This window comes from Pyrus communis, chromosome 14 (genome assembly GCF_963583255.1).
Source record: "Pyrus communis chromosome 14, drPyrComm1.1, whole genome shotgun sequence".
NCBI classification, from domain to species: Eukaryota; Viridiplantae; Streptophyta; class Magnoliopsida; order Rosales; family Rosaceae; genus Pyrus; species Pyrus communis.
Window position 1 is genome coordinate 5,376,371 of NC_084816.1, and position 17,096 is coordinate 5,393,466.

A 17,096-nucleotide genomic window follows, 5' to 3' on the forward strand; every position below is an offset into this window, starting at 1 on the left:
ACTACGTACAATCAATGAGGATATAGTGCACACAGTGGGCTTCGATAAAATTTTTGCTAGGAATTTCAACCCAGTCGAAGGGAAAAAAAAATGTCCCACACCAAACAAATTAAGAATTACTATCCTCAAATTAAGAGAAGATCCACAATTACATTAAGAAGTTCTTCCAACCAAAGAATATGATTATCATAACTTAGACTCATTTGTGCTAATCTGTGCACCACTTTATTCGCCTCCTTTTTGCTAAAAACAATTTTCCATTGGGGCAAGGCCTTAATTAATTGTTGAACAATTGTTCTAACGATAAGGACAAAATAAAAGATAAAGTGAATAATATCAGGATTGACTTTTTCGTGTAAAATTATGATTTTTTGTTAAAGTGAACAGTACCAAAAATTTTTCGTTAAAGTTTCTCAATTTTTATTTCAGGAAATATGTGGTTGTTGAAATGGAGAAATGTTGCCTCCTTACACAATGACATTTGTATTTACCATCTTAACTAAAAAATTCTAAACACCACCAACAATTAAAATATTATTACAATAAACCACCTACATTGACACACCCCGTCCCGAAGGAGGGCATGTTGGCCGTCACGTGAGAGTGACGTAACCATTTGCACAGTTCGGAAGCTTTAAAATATATAACTTCTAAAATGAAACACCCGAAGGTGAGTCCTCATTTGGTCCATTCTGTCAGAACACCGTTGAATTTCCTCGTAGTCACCACACCTTTGCAATTCTTGAACCTGGAGGGGCGCAAAACCAAAAGCGTGAGTGGGCAAAAACAAAGCTCTTTGAAAACTCTTTAACAAAATACATTCTAACCCCTCGCCGTAAAACCTGTATACTTCCCAGAAAATGAACATATATACGTATGTATAGATATGTCAATCATGCTCCATGATATGCCATTCATGCTCGAGAATATGCCACAATGGAATCTCATAATCAAATGTAAATGCTCAAGCGTAAATCACATCAATAACATATAATCTGGCAGCCGGGAGTCACCTAACGTGACCTGTACGGCTGCATATAGATCTCCAATCTCAACTCAATAACTGAATCTGCACACGAGTCGGAACCACCTAACGTGGTTTGTACGACAGGACTGGGTGTAATATATACGCTCTAGTGCTACGATCACGTGAAGACTGTGCGAAGAATCGCGGGTCACCTACGAGTCGGAACCACCTAATGTGGTCTGCACGACAAGGCTATGCACCTACTTGGATCCAAGGCGAGCGTGTGGTGCGGGTGAACATCACGTGAAGGACTCTGCCCCTCTCTGGGCGGGAGCACTAACACCGGGGGTGCAGATTATGAGCTCTCTAAGCATCTCAAACTATTACTGAATACAAACATGAATACCACTTACCTGGCACTTACCTGTGCGTCCACAGCACCAATACACATATATAAATGTATGCCGCTACTAATGCATGTGATGATGCATAAGTGATAATAATAAAGTGCATGGCATAAATCAGTTAACCCTTTTTAATCTATTTCTGGGAATATAAATGTATATAGGTATATACGGAAAACAAAAGCCCACTCACATATCACATCGACGTCTCGTAAGTCCCTGAGCCTTCCTTAGATTGGTTACATTCTTCTTCTGTATAATTTTCACCTATACAAACAGTAACCAAATTGACGTTATTTAACGCACATACACCAAACATTCGTCCATAACTTTCTCATACGTTGCTCAATTTGGGTGTATGAATATACCACGGTGATCTACACGACGTCACGAACGCGTGACAATTTTCAGAACTCAATTTGGAGCTCTCACGGGCCCCCACGCGCCCTGTTCACGCGCTGCCCACGCGCGCGTCTTCTTCCTCGCGTCGCCGGACTGGTTTCGCCGGCGGTGGGTGTTTTGCCGGAATTTCTGGGTAAACTTCAAAGTGTCATAACTTCTTCATTTCTTAACCATTTTCGACGTACTATATATCAAAATGAAGGTATTGACGAGACGAACACATCCATACCTGCCTTGACCCCTAACTCGCCGTGGATTCGCCGGAAAACCCCTCGAAAGCTCCGGCCAACTTTGACCACGATGATCCCGACGTCCAATTCCTTCAAACGAAGCACTCCGAGCTTCCTTAGGACCTCACCAAGCTTCCTACAAGCTTCAAAATCCCAAAAACATGCTAGTTTAAGTTTGCATGAATAGTACCTAAATCGGATTACCTCGAATCGACATGAAAACGAAGGATTTCTCACCTGAAAATGGTATGGTTGCACTCGTACGAGCTTCACGAGTCCAAAAATGCCCTTGGTTCCTTCGATCCATCAAGGTTTGGGTGATTTGTGTGTTGTCCGTACGTTTTTGAAGAAAGAAGAAGGAAGAACAGAGCTCGGGAGAGAGAGAGAGAGAGAGACAGAAAAGAGACAGAGGGAGAGGAAAACACGGGAGAGTGAGACGGGGTGTATGAGTGTGTGTGGTCCTACAACACCACACAACATAAAACTACACGTAAAGTAACGAACTAGGGGTAAAATTATAATTTCAAATGTACGTTTCAATATTTTCGGGACGGGATGTCACATACATATACATCCATTTTTTTTCCATAAATCAATATCATAAAGGGAAGTGATTTCTAAGCTCAATTTTATCCATTAATTCGTTGGATCAACTTTGCATGAGCCTACTTTTCGAACTCAATTTTGTAAGGGAAAATGATTTCCACTTTTTTTTTTTTTTCCCCAAAAGGAAAGCGTAGAAATCAATCTTCTTTCATAAATTCAAGCCCCAAAGAATAGTACACACCTTCCTTCCCCAAAATTCCAGAGAGAATAATACACACCTTCATTCCCCAAAATTCCACACATTTCCTGCCCTTAAAAATGATTTTCACACCTTTTTTTTTTTTCCCAAAAGGAAAGCGTAGAAATCAATCTTCTTTCATAAATTCAAGCCCCAAAGAATAGTACACACCTTCCTTCGCCAAAATTCCACACATTTCCTGTCACACCCAAAAGTTGGAGGTTTCTGTTCAAGATGATTGATCAATCAATTTTTTGTAACAAAGATCATACAAATGAGCTGATAATGAAAAATTCACAAGTGATCGTTTTCATTTTTCACTTTCATTCTGCTTGTGAATCGGCAAAATTGACCTAAAAAATTCTGGATTTTGCACAAATCATAATCAAACATAATAAAATTGTGAATAAATTTAATATAATGGTTCATGGACTTTTAAGTTGGTTTTGCTTTATTAAGTTGTCAAAAATTTTAAGTCTTAGGATCTAAACTAATACAATCTTATGGCTAGTATGCATTTGGTTCTCATGGGTCCTCAAAATCAAGACCTTAGAAGAGCATGACTCTTGTGAATAAAGACTAGATGCATATTAGCCATAAGATTGTATTAGTTTAGATTCAAAGACGTAAAAATTTTGACAACTTAATAAAGCAAACAAAAAATTGACAAGTGATTATTTTCATTTTTCACTTTCATTGTGAAGTGGCAAAATTGACCTAAAAAAATCTGGATTTTGCACGAATCATAATCAAACGTAATAAAATTGTGAATAAATTTAATGTAAGAACAAAGAGTCATGCTCTCCTAAGGTTCGGTTTTAAGGACTTGTGATGACCAAATGCATATTAGCCACAAGATTGTAATTAGTTTAGATCCAAAGGCTTAAATTTTTTTAACAACTTAATTAATAAAGTAAAACAAGAAAATGAGTTTTCTAATGGTTCATGGATTTAAAGTTGGTTTTGAATTATTAAGTTGTCAAAACTAATACAATCTTGTAACTATTATGTATTCAGTCTTCACGGGCCCACAAAATAAAGACTTTAGGAAAGTAGGGCTATAAGAACAATTCATGCACCAAATGGTCAATCATCTCAGTCAAATGGAATTTGTGAAAAATCATTTTGAGCTGAAGAAATTGCATGATGGGCAACATTGAAAGATTGGGTTGTTTCTGTCGTTTATCCACTGCTCATCACAATCAGAGGGGGACCATATTTAACGTCTTCACCACATGATTCTAAAAGATGCTAGGTGCTAGTTAGGTGGCCGGCTGGGGCTTAACGCTTAGTAGGCCTAGACGGAGAGTATAAGATGGACTGTTTTATTAACCCAAATTAAAAAATTTGGCACACCAATTCTAAGTGGACTAGGCGGATTTATAATTTTTCAGAATTTAATTAAATTTATTATAACAAAAACTAGTTATACTTAATAAGATGGACTGTTTTATTATCCCAAATTAAAAAATTAATAAGATGGTAAGTGTAACAACCTGTCTCCAATTTTACAGAACGAAAGGGCAATGTTGTAATTTCATTTTGGTTAGAGGATTCTTTGGTTTAAAATATTGTTTTGGATCTTATTAGGTGTGCCCAAGAGGGGCCCACCTTTGGTTTGTGTCCCCCAGGGCCCAAGGCTCTCTCTCTCCTTCTCGGTTCCATTTCCGTCTTTCTCCCTCGTCTTCGCTCATCTCATTCTCTCTTCGAATCCAACCTCCCCAAGAGTACACACAACAACAACATCAACAAGGGCACAATCACCCACCACCATCGCTGGGCCTTACTCTTTTTCTCTCTCCCCTTCTCTGTGAAGCACAAAGACCACCCGAGTTGCTTGGCACACCAATTCGTCGAAAAACGTGCTACCTTCCAACTAGGTAAGGCCTTGTTACCCTCGAACCTTCATTTTTTCCTTGTTTTGGATTGTTAATAAGTGTGTTTTGGGAACATTGAAATAGAAAACTACTCGGGGAAACTTCCCTAGTTTTCCAGCAAGAATGTTGTGAGTTCCAGGCCATTTCCCATCCGTTTTTTGACCACGACTGGCCACTGGATAGGTACGACATCCTTCCTCTCCTTCGTAACTTCATTTTGGTCTTTGGTTTGATGTGAAATTGTGGAGTTTTGTGTTGACTGGAGCTTAGAAGCTCTGGCGTTCTTCTTTGTGGAGATCGGCCGACCCACGGCTCGAGAACCGGGCCTCGGCCCACTGAACAAAACCCAGACCTTGGCCCTTTAAGCTGAGCCCAACCCAAGCCTTAGGCCCAGCCCGACTTCCAAACCCATCCATCCCAGAAGCCTTTTGGACCCAGGCTCTTGGGCCTTACGAACTTAGGCCTCCGACCTGGTAGCCTCAAGCCCAAAACCCGTTTGACCCACTTGATGGAATATTCTTTGGAATATTCAATGGAAAATATTCCCGCGTTGTCTTTTTGTTGACTTTTACGAAATTTACCCGAGACTCTTCTTAGGGTAATTCAACATCCTAAATTTGTTTTTGATGTCCGTTTTCCCAAATTCAACCGTTATGATAGAGTTTTATTAAGTGGACCCTTTACGTGCTTAGGTGCACTTATTGTGGTGATTTTCGTCTTCGCTAGTATGCATGGCTTTTCGACGGCGGAGTATCTATGAGTGGATCTCTTCTAAAATGCATGTTTTAATAGTATAAATGCATAGATGAAAAGAATGATTTAATGGTTACGTTTTATGAGTAAATTAGATTTATACTTATGATTATCATGCTTACTGCAAATATTTTGGAATACCATATTTTATCGAACTTATGTTCTTTGTGGTATATATGATGGATGACTATATACTGCTTATGAACTTATTTTTACACTTCTTTATAGTATATATGATGGATGACTATATGTTATGAAGATGTCTTTGAGATATAATGTTTGAAAGAATATATTCAATGTTTTGTGTGTATCTAGTGGTCAATGTTCTACCTACGGGCGATGATACTTATATTGACCTTCGGGTTGAGTGCTATAGGAGCCTACGGGCAATTGATACTCGTGAAGGAAGTGTTCTGAAGGAAAAGTTCCATGTGCCTTCGGACAACACTGATACCACTATTTAGCACACTATATACGACATATGTTTTATAAGAGATTTTATGGCATGCTAAGGTTTTCGGAAAAACCTATCACATATTATGCTATTAGTTTTCATAAAACTTTGGGGGTTAGTATTTTGATAACTATTTCAATATTATATATATATATGGGTAAATCTGACACACCCCGATCGAGATCAGGGCATGCTGGTTGTCACGTGGAAGTGACGTAACCACGTGCACAGTGCGGAAGCTAATAAAATAATAATAAAAGTAGTACGAATAAATAAAAACCAGCTTTACACAAAGTAATAACATACATGTGCAAGCGTAAGTGTGAAAATAAAGTTCAGAGCACGAAGACCTAATGCAGTCTGGGAGAAAACGACACTACAAAATACCCTGAGCTGAAATGACGTGCCCCAAAAACGCAACTTGGTCTAACCAAAACTGGCACTTGCTAAACTTAGCATACAATTGGTGTTCCCTCAACCTTTTCAACACCAAAGTAAGATGTCGAACATGCTCCGCTTTAGACTTAGAGTACACCAGAATATCGTCGATGAAAACAATAACAAACCTATCCAAATATGGCTGGAACACCCGGTTCATCAAATCCATAAAAGCAGCTGGTGCATTCGTCAATCCAAATGGCATAACGAGAAACTCGTAATGACCATAACGAGTCCTGAACACCGTCTTAGGAACATCATCCCTTCTAATCTTCAGCTGATAATATCCAGACCTTAAGTCAATCTTGGAGAATACACAAGCACCTCGAAGCTGATCAAACAAATTATCAATACGCGGCAATGGATAACGGTTTTTAATCGTTACCCGATTCAATTGCCGGTAATCAATACATAGCCTCAAAGTTCCATCTTTCTTTCTCATAAACAACACTGGAGCTCCCCAAGGTGAAGTACTAGGCTGAATAAAACCTTTATCCACTAATTCCTGCAACTGAACTTTCAATTCCCTTAACTCAGCGGGAGCCATAGATAAGGAGTCAATGAAATAGGATTAGTACCTGGAAGCAACTCAATGGTGAACTCCATGTCTCGGTCTGGTGGCAAACCAGGTAAATCCTCAGGAAAAACATCGGGAAAATGTCTGACTACCCTCACATCCTCAACTCTACTAGGAGCAGCCACATCCAACACCACATGCGCTAAGTACCCCTGGCAACCCTTAGATAACAGCCTTTTCGCTCGCATGGCCGAAATAACGCCATGTCTCACCCCACTCTGCTCGCCCACAAAAGTAACCACAGGTAATCCAGGACGGTGGAACGTAACTATTTTCCCGTAACAATCAATATTGGCACGATTGAAATGCAACCAATCCGTGCCTAGAATCACATCAAAGTCAACAATATCCAACGGGATAAGATCAGTTGGCATAACCACATCCTCCACTGTTACTGGACATCCTGGGTACACACGATCTATAATACTTCTCTCCCCTCTAGGCATAGCGAACTCTAAATCATACCCTAGAGGTGTGGGGTGAGGTTGCGTCACTTGAGCAAATGTATGAGAAATCACAGAATGTGTAGCACCACAATCAATTAATACTCTAGCAAAATAACCAAGGATATTTAACGTACCCATGATCAAATCTGGATTGTTTTGAGCGTCCTGTAGAGAAATATTATGAATACGCCTCTGGGTCTGCTGTCGTCCACCTCGACTTCTGCTCGTCTGGCCACCACGACTCTGAGTGCCACGCCCCTGACTAGGCTGACCAGACTGCCTCGAAGACCCCGCACTACTCGTAGCAATCTCCCCCTGCTGAATCTGTCATCCCTAAAACCACTGAGAACCACCTGCTGGAACTGGAGGATACGGCATATAACCACCAGAATACTGGGGATAACCACCCTGAAAATATGGGTCCTGGGGATATTGATACTGTCCCGGGGCATAAGGAACAACATCACCCTGATAGTAGTAGGCACCACCTCGACCTGTCTGCCCATAACTACCCGGACCCGGAATCTACTGAATCAGTACAGGTGGTGGCAAGAAAGTCTACTGAGGCTTCTGCTGACTCTGGGGACAATTTGCAGCCCGATGTCCCACCTGCCCACAAGTAAAGCAGCCATTGCTGCCTCGCCTACACTCACCAAAATGCCGATTATTGCACTTGCGACAAACTGGGGCTCTACCTCTACCAACATCACCCTGTCTCTGGCCTCTAGCACCACCAGCAAACTTACCTCCACGACCCTGACCAGTGGCGCTAAAACCACCGCTAAAAGAGCTAGAACTAGTGCCACCCCTCTTGAAGTTCTGTGTCCTACGAGGTCCGAGCGACGCCTGACCTTTACCCTTATCATCCTTCATCTGATTACCGTCTTTCTCTTCCTCCTCACTCTCGCTCAGCATATTTTCTGAATCCTCAATTCTCAGCAGAATCTCATAAAACTCCTGGTAGGTATCACAATAGGTAGTGGTCGTCATCGAACACCACTTCTTCTTAGTGCCTAAACGGAAACGACGAAGCATCTCCGCCGGATTACCAGCAACATCAGGATGATAGCGAGACAAATCAGTTAACCTCCGGTAGTACTCATTTGCCGTCAACTTCCCCTGTCTCAACTCAGTGAATTCCTGCTTCTTTCGGTCAATATACTCAGGAGGCACAAACCTTCTTCTGAACAACCCTCGGAATACATCCCAATCAGTCTTCTCAGCTGGAGTCAAACGACGAAGTTCCTGCTCCCACCAGGATGCAGAATCCTTACCCAAGAACCACGATGTCGTCTCTACCCACTTCTCGACAAGGAGAATCCCCTGATTATGCAAAACACGAAAAGTCTTCTCAATATGCTCTAGCCACCGCTCCGCGCCCTCATAACCCTCGTTGCCTTCAAACTTATCCAACTTCAAATTATACATAGTCTCCAGAGGAGTCATCTGGGGAAGGCGGATCGCCGAATGAATAGCTGTAGCAATAGTTTCCCCCAGCTGAGCTATATCAGGGAAACTAGGCTCAGCAAAGCGACGTGGTTCCCGACGAGGCGGCATAATTCTGACAGAAGACACCAAAATCATTAGGATACTCACAAAAGTACAGGACTGCCAAACCGAGGCTCTGATACCAAACTGACACACCCCGATCAAGATCAGGGCATGTTGGCCGTCACGTGGAAGTGACGTAACCATGTGCACAGTGCGGAAGCTAATAAAATAATAATAAAAGTAGTACAAATAAATAAAAACTAGCTTTACACAAAGTAATAACATACATGTGCAAGCGTAAGTGTGAAAATAAAGTTCAGAGCACGAAGACCTAATGCAGTCCTGGAGAAAACGACACTACAAAAGCACACCTGAAGGCGGTCCTACATTGGTAATAGTCTGTCAAATATGCCGGGGAAATCCTCAGGGAAGCCACCAAACGTGCTAGCCAACTAGAACTTAGAGGGGCGCAAAACAGAAAGTGTGAGTGGGCAAAAACAAAGCTTTTCAAAAACCATTTCATAAACAAGTTCTAACCCCTCGCCTTAAAACCTGTATACTTCCCAGAAAATAGAATATACATATATATACATCTTGCTCGGAAAATATGATATGCCAAAACCTCGAAGTAAAATGCAAGTGCTCAGCTAACAACACATCAATGCCATACAATCTGTCAGCCGGAGTCACCTAACGTGACCTGTACAGCTGAATCTAGAGCTAAATTCTCCATATCACTAACTATACTTGCACACGAGTCGGAACCACCTAAAGTGGTCTGTACGATAAGCCTGGGTGTAATATAAGTACGCTCAAGTGCTACGATCACGTGAAGGCTGGGCGACTAATCGCGGATCACCTACGAGTCGGAACCACCTAAAGTGGTCTATACGACAAGACTGTGCACCTAACTTGGATCCAAGATGAGCGTGTGGTGCAGGAGGTGAACATCACGTGAAGGACTGTGCGTAACTCTGGGCGGGAGCACTAACACCGGGGGTGCAGGTTATGAGCTCTCTATGCATCTCAAATCACTACTGAATGTAAACATAAATCACAACTCACCTGGCACTTACATGTGCGTCCACAGCACCAAACATATATATATATAGACACATAACTAACAATGCATAAACAAACGGCAACATAAGGCATGTCATATAAACGAATAAACGTTTCATTTCACTTTCCGGGAAAAGTATAAGTATATAGGTATATACGGAAAACCAAAAGCCCACTCACTGGTAGGTGGAAGGGTCGTAACCCCCTTGCCTCGAGTGACCACGCTCGTCCTCAGGATAGGTATCACCTATATGCGAAACAACTATAAAAACGTTAATTTTAAAACACATAACCAACCTTATGAAATAACTTCTCATACAATGCTCAAATGGGAACGTGATCTACTCAACCTCAGGGACATCCCCATATTTTTAGAAAAAAATTTCACCGTCGCACGCACCCCCACGCGCCAGCCAAGGCACAGCCACACGCGCCGGCCACGCGCAGGCACGTGCCTGGCACGCTGACGGCGTCAGTTAACGCCGTCAGGAATATTCCGTTAACTTTAATGGATTCCGTTAACACCGTTAGGAATATTCTGTCCAAACTGACGAAATATTCCGTCGTCTTCTCCGGCGAGGCTCCGGCGCTGGAAAATCGGGAAAACTTCAAATCGTAATATCTTCTTCGTTTTTCAACCAAATTTCACAAAATTGGTACCGAATTGAAGCTTACAACGAGAGGAACAAATTCATACCACTTTCAATTGCTAAAATCCACAAAATCTAGCCAAGAAAACACCACCAACTCCGACCAACCTTGAAACTCGCGATCCCGACGTCCAAAACCTTCAAACGAACCACCCCGAGCTTCCTAAGGACCTCACCAAGCTTCCTACAAGCTTGAAATTCCCAAAAACATAAGAATTTACGTGTGCATGAACAGTGACAAAAATCGGGTATCCCGAGTTCGACGTGAAAACGAAGGTATCCTTACCTGAAATGGTTATGGTTGAACTTCTACGGACCTCACGAGCATGAATATGTACTTTGTTTCTTCGATCTGTGAAGATTTGGGTGGTTTCTAGGTATGTCCGTACAAATGGAGGGGAAAAATGGGAAAAAGAGGGCTCGGGATAGGGGGGTGCAGGGCAGGGAATGGTGAGGGTGTGTGTGTGTGGAAATGTGTGTGGTCCACAACTAGCCACACCAAGCTCAAAACAACCACACAACGTAAAAATCACACTAGGGGCAAAATCGTCCTTTCACACGTGCGTTTTAAAAATTTTCGGAACGGGATGTCACAAAATCTCAGTTTACTATCTTCAAGTTTCTTGGTTTTCAACATTTGGTACATGAAGTTTTTTTTGTCCCAAAGTCATACCTAAAGTGTTAAGTTTGGGACAGTCTCATACATCTATTAGGTTTTCCGTTACAACCTATGTTAATTGATGACGTGTCACCCACATAAACAATGATTGGACCCCACATGTCAACATAAGTCTACGTGGATATTAGAATATAAAAAAAATAAAAAAATAAAAAATATATAATACCAAAAATAAAAAAAATAAAACTTTGTCTTCCTCCCCTTCTTCCCTGCACCCTCCACTCTTACTTCATTTCCCAAAACCCCACTTTCCCTCTGTAAAATCCCCCAAAACCATGTCCAAACCAAAACCCACCTCCAGATTCGTTTGGCCGGAGCTCCAGCTCCTGAACACCTTGCAAACACATGGCAAATGATGAAAATGATTTTTCATCCCCAATCCCTTCACAGCTCTTAAACTGCAGTTTCTTCAGCTTTCTACAGCTCTTTTATAGCCACCTAAAACCCTAATTACCGGCTCCGATTCTTGATAAACAGAGACTCTCCAAACCCAGTTTTGCAGCAGAATCCTCTTCCTCAGAAAACCTATGTTCCCAATTGGGGTTAACGCCTTCCCTGGAGCAAACCAAGATTGATAGTTCCTTCAAAGATGGAAACTTGAGGACCCACACAAGGAACAGAGGCCTGAACAGATTGATGTAGAGAGAGGTGAGGTGGGTACATGATGTGGAGAGAGAAGTGAGTGAGGAGAGAGAGACAATGCCAGCCAAGAACTTAAGGCTATGAAGCTGTGGGCAGAAGGAGGAGACTAGGAGGAGGAAATGGTCAGAAAAAACGGTGGTTTTAGCGGATGGAGAAAGAGATGGAGAGATGAAAGGGTAATGAGAGAGGAGGGAGGAGAGAGAATGGAGGGTGGAAGCATGAGGGGTAAGGCGGAGATGTGGAGGTAGTAGAGGTGGAGCCACCGCTTGGAGACTAGAGAAATAATGGAGGAGGTTGATGACAGAAAAGCAGAATAGTCGGGAGCGATTCCGACTCCGACATTAGGAAGAGCAGCGTAAAGAATGGAAGAGTGAGAACAAGAGGATACGACGTCATTGGTGGGTCTGCGTGTTCGATCTGGACCTCCGATAGATGCCTCAAAATGCAATTTTTTTCAGATCCAACGGTGGTGGGTCTGGGTGTTCGATCTGGACCTCCGATCGACGACTTTGAACATATTCAATACCGAGTCAGTGTTGTGGGTGGGTGTGGGTTTGAACTGGAGCTTCATGGAAGCATAAATGGCGGAATATGGGGACAAACCACATAATTTTTTGAGTTAACCGGCTGTAAAAAGTTGTGGGTCGGCAAAATTCAACAACTTTAAGGTGGTTTCCGGAAATGAAGGTTGGGAAATGGAGTAGGAGTAAGAGGGTGAGGGTGCATAGGACAAATCTAGAGCTGGGTTTAAGTCTAGACATGGTTTTGTTGATTTTACAGAAGGAAGTGGGGTTTTGGGAAATGGAGTGGGAATAGGAGGGTACGGGGGAAGAGGGAAGAGGAAGACAAAGTTTTATTTTTTTATTTTTGGTAAAGTATATATTTTTTAATTTTTTTAATTTTTTTTATATTTTAATATCCACGTGGACTTATGTTGACATATGACGCCAAATCATAGTTTATGTGGGTGTCACGTCATCAATTAACAGAGGTTGTAACGGATGTATGAGACTATCTCAAAATTAACAATTTAGGTATGAGTCTGGTACGAAAAAAACTTCATGTACCAAATGTTGAAAACCACGAAACTTGAGGGTAGTAAACTGAGATTTACCCTATATATATATATATATATATATATATATATATATATATATATATTGGTCCACTCATGTTTGTTTTGCGCCCCCTCAGGACTTAGAATCAAGGCGTATAATCCCAGCTTCAAGACACTTTCGCATTGGCATCTTCGAGTCCTCTCGATGTAGAACCCATTCCTTTGCTCATTCAATTTTATATTATTTCTTTTTAGCGTTCTACTTAGTTGTATACTCTGAACACATTCCCTATTTTCATAATCTTTGTATTTTAATTCATAAATAATTATTTATTTCTTGTTCTCATGCATTCTAGTATGGTTTCGTCACCTTCAGGTGTCGGCCAGCACGTGACTGCCCTGATGTTTAGGGAATATCAAGGTTGAGTGTGTCAGTAAGCATATATAACGGCCCAGCCTAGCCCACCCCTTCTTTTCTTCTTCTCCTCTATCCCTTTTGCAACATCGTTTCCATCTATTAATTAAAAAAGCCAAATTATGCAGCTTATATGTTTTACCTTTCTTTCTCTCTCCTTTAGTATGAGTGCCTTGTTTTCATCAACTAATTATAACCACATGGGTAGTTTTATACTATCATACCTCTCCCTCTATTTCTTTTTGGTATTATAAGTAGCATCGTTTCCATCGCCTTCTCTCTCTTCGACAAAAAATGCCACTTGGTCTTCTCCTCTCTCTCTTAGAACCAGGTCGTTCTCCCAATCAGACCTTTCCCACCGCTTGTACAAGCTACTCCAAACCTCCAACTTTCATTCCAAATGCCCGGAATTCCAAAAATCCCAACGAACAAACAATATTCGAAGAAATCTGAGGTAGATTCTTTGAACAATCAAGTGGGGTTTGTATGTGTCGCTGAGATTTCCAATTTACTCTCTCTCTCTCTCTCTTTTCGTCAGATCGCAATGAAACGGAGAACATACAAGATTCCGACAGGCCGCCTATCACCGCCTAGACTGCCCCTGATTTGATGAACGTTTTAGCATAAATCTCGGTGGCACTCCACCGCCCAGCGCTTAGACAGCCGCCTAGGCCGGTTTTTAGAACATTGCTCCACCATAACTGTACGGAAAGGGAATGGTTGGGGTGGCAGCTTTCAAGTGCTGCAGTACCAGCCACCCAACTCCAAAAGGGTTTTTCATGAAGGTTTTTAATTATATATAATAAGAACATTGGACTTACAGGTTAGTGTCGAGAAGTAATGTACTTGAATGGCTGGCCACTTTCTTGAATCAAGCTAGTGGATGGCATTAGGCTGCATTATTCAGTTAGTATATTTTGCATGATATATCATTTTGTATTGGATAATTATAGGGTGTCGCAGTAGAGCCGAATTAGATCCTTTTTCGACTTTTAACTTCTCTTCACTGTCAATTCTCTACTGACACATAAATAGGCGACCCAGCTCAATTTACTTTTGTTGGTTGAAGCACACTTTGTTTTGTTGAATAATAGAATGTGCTGTTTCATCTGGTCTCTGCTTCTCTGTCTATTGTTCCACCATGGATGGGCATGCCGAGTTACTACTTTTGGCATTTCTTCAATTTCTGGAATTCAAACTTGTATAGTTTCAAATTTAAGCAGGTACTTTCGTTAGACGAGTGACGACATTGTTCAAGAATCAATTAGAAATGTTGCGGTTATAGGACTCTTCTGGTTTCCTTTAAGTACTAGTCCATTTGCTTCGATAACATTCCGAAGGAGGAGGTTGGACTTTACTCTATTGGAGTTCCACTTCTGCGGGTACTTTCGTTAGCAAGTGACGACATTGTTCAAGAATCAATTAGAAATGTTGCGGTTATAGGACTCTTCTGGTTTCCTTTGAGTACTAATCCATTTGCTTCGATACCATTCCGAAGGAGGAGGTTGGACTTTATTTTATTGGAGTTCCACTTCTGGGGTAACCTCGTTTTGTGTCGGGAGTTTGAAAAGTTTGATTCTTTGGGTGATTAAATTTATGACATAGGTGCGTGTTCTGTGTTTTCCACTTTTTGTTTGTTAATAAAATTCACTTGTACTGTTGAGTTTGTTCAGAATCTTGTAAATTTAGTTCTTTTGTATGATTACAATATGTTCTTAGCTTTAGATCAAGCCCACCTCATTTTCAAATCCCGATGTGTCCGGGGCTGTGTTCATTTACTTTACATCATACATAATATCATGAATGATGAAGCTATAATTGATTTTGCTAATTTAGTATGAAATTGGATGTTACTCTGTTTATAGTATGAACAATGAAATTTATAAATGTGGGTTAGACTAGTTGATTATGCTAGTGTGTTTGTTCCTTTGCAGCCAAGTTCAAATTCTCATCCTCTCTGTGTCAAAACAAAATATGTTGATCCTTACATATGGTTGGCATATCAGTGGAACTGCTTCAGAGATACTCTCAACGGTTGAATTCCAACGGCAATGACTCTAAAACCATCAAACTTCCTTGTGTGCCGGGACTTGCTTTCGGGGGTGCCCATTTCACTGTTGGCCAGACCCCATGCCATTATATAAATCTTTACTGTCCATGAAAGCTATGCTTCCTAGGCTATGCTTCCTAGGCTTACATAGCTGACAGAGAGTTTTGTGCTTGTTTATCGAGCCATGACATACAGCTCTGGCCATTTTTCAACAAGCTTATATACAGGTCAAGCATCGGAGATCTTAAGGTTAGTTTAGACATTGGCAAAAATTACGAAAACCAGAGTCATCCATTTCCCTTAAAAGGGTTAAAATGGTAATTAGTTAGTTGATCGATATTATGTATTTACATCTCATAGTTTATGTCAAGACAGAAGTCGAAAAAAAGAGATGTCTGATTGTTACCTTGAATTGGAATGTAACCATGCTTTAGGAGCCTAGGAATCACTTGGTAAGTAAGCATGTTTGCTGCACTGCTAGTAATCAATATGATGCTAGGCAACCCTAGATGATTAGCCAACTCTTCTGAATCCAAGCCAATGACTCCTGCAGTGGGGCTTTGCAGTGGCGTTAAAGCCTGATATCGCATCTATAAAGTTGTAGGACGAGGCATTTTGCTCACATAAACCATTGGACATCTTTAAGAAGTCAAAATCAGGGTAGTCCGATGGGTTGGGAAAGTTGAACACAATAAGAGCAACTGTGATGTTCGGCCTTGGAGTGAAGTATAGCGCCCAGTTGAAGCATTGGAGTTATGTGCCCTTGGAACGAACATGGAACCAGTACCAATCTCTGGCTCATACGTTGTTTTTCCATTGCTCTTAAGATTTGTGTAGCTATAAGGGAATACTTCAACTAAGTTGGATATTCATTCCTTGTGGCTTATAAAGTAGGTTGCATAGAAAAGTCAGTTCTGAAGTCCTTTGTATGGATGATTAGGATACTAATTAAGTTGGAAATTTAGGATATCAACTAAATTTCCTAGAAATTGGACAACCGTCTTACGTTTAGGAAGCGTCCTTATATTAAAATAACATAGAACACTTTAGGGGTATGATTTGGGAAAAACCTATTGGGAAGGAAATTTGTAGGTAGACAATTGGCTTTATGAAGTAATAGTAAAATGTAAAGAGTGGTGTTATGCTCACCCCATGTCTTATCTTCCTACTCACCTTATACTTATACCCACCATAAAAAGTGAAAAACCACTTTTTTTCCCACTCACCATTATTTCCAAAATAACTCATTCGGTAAAAGATAGTTATAATTTTAAAAAGGGAATTGTTATTGGCATTCCAAAAAATCTCATTCTACACTCCAAATGTTCTATATTTGGAAAGAAATATACATATGTGAGGAGTGTAGAATGAGATTTTTGAAGTGCCAATAACACTTCTCTTAAAAAATAATTATCCTTAAACAAATTACCAAACAACTCCAAATATCACCACCCACAACACCCAGCAGCCCTCCTCGATCGCCAACCATCGCAGCACTACCACGTTTCGAAAACCGCTCTGGTGCCCATCTCTATCATTTACAAAGCTCGATCGAAGCAGATATATTTACCAAAGCTGCCTTGTTCATTGACTCTAACATTTTTTACCCTTTTTTTCATTATGATATTTTAGGTTTTTTTGTCAGTATAACTATTAGGGTAAATTACATTTTCATATCTCAGGTTTGGGGCCTATATCAATTCCTTACAACATCTTCA

At 40.9% G+C, this 17,096-nt stretch overlaps 1 protein-coding gene and 1 long non-coding RNA gene across 2 annotated transcripts; both read right to left on the reverse strand.

The window, feature by feature from the left end:
* Nucleotides 1–444: 444 nt before the first annotated feature.
* LOC137714235 (uncharacterized) lies at nt 445–2,101 on the reverse strand. Its single transcript, XR_011065422.1, has 4 exons — nt 2,003–2,101; nt 1,740–1,902; nt 1,565–1,638; nt 445–748 (listed from the first exon to the last, which is right to left on the reverse strand). It is a non-coding gene; the product is annotated as an uncharacterized lncRNA (long non-coding RNA).
* A 4,736-nt stretch (nt 2,102–6,837) lies between these two features.
* On the reverse strand, nt 6,838–8,889 carry LOC137714251 (uncharacterized). Its single transcript, XM_068453507.1, has 5 exons — nt 7,942–8,889; nt 7,696–7,857; nt 7,467–7,647; nt 7,219–7,379; nt 6,838–7,104 (listed from the first exon to the last, which is right to left on the reverse strand). The coding sequence occupies exons 1-5, from the start codon at nt 8,887–8,889 to the stop codon at nt 6,838–6,840; spliced, it is 1,719 nt and encodes a 572-aa protein (XP_068309608.1).
* Nucleotides 8,890–17,096: the final 8,207 nt, after the last annotated feature.

Coding starts and splice junctions, on each gene's coding strand:
- LOC137714251 (XM_068453507.1), bottom strand. CDS start 8,889: ATGCCGCCTCGTCGGGAACCACGTCGCTTTGCTGAGCCTAGTTTCCCT. Junction 7,858..7,941: donor GCTGCTTTACTTGTGGGCAG/GTGGGACATCGG, acceptor CTGATTCAGTAG/ATTCCGGGTCCGGGTAGTTA. Junction 7,380..7,466: donor CAATCCAGATTTGATCATGG/GTACGTTAAATA, acceptor CATTTGCTCAAG/TGACGCAACCTCACCCCACA.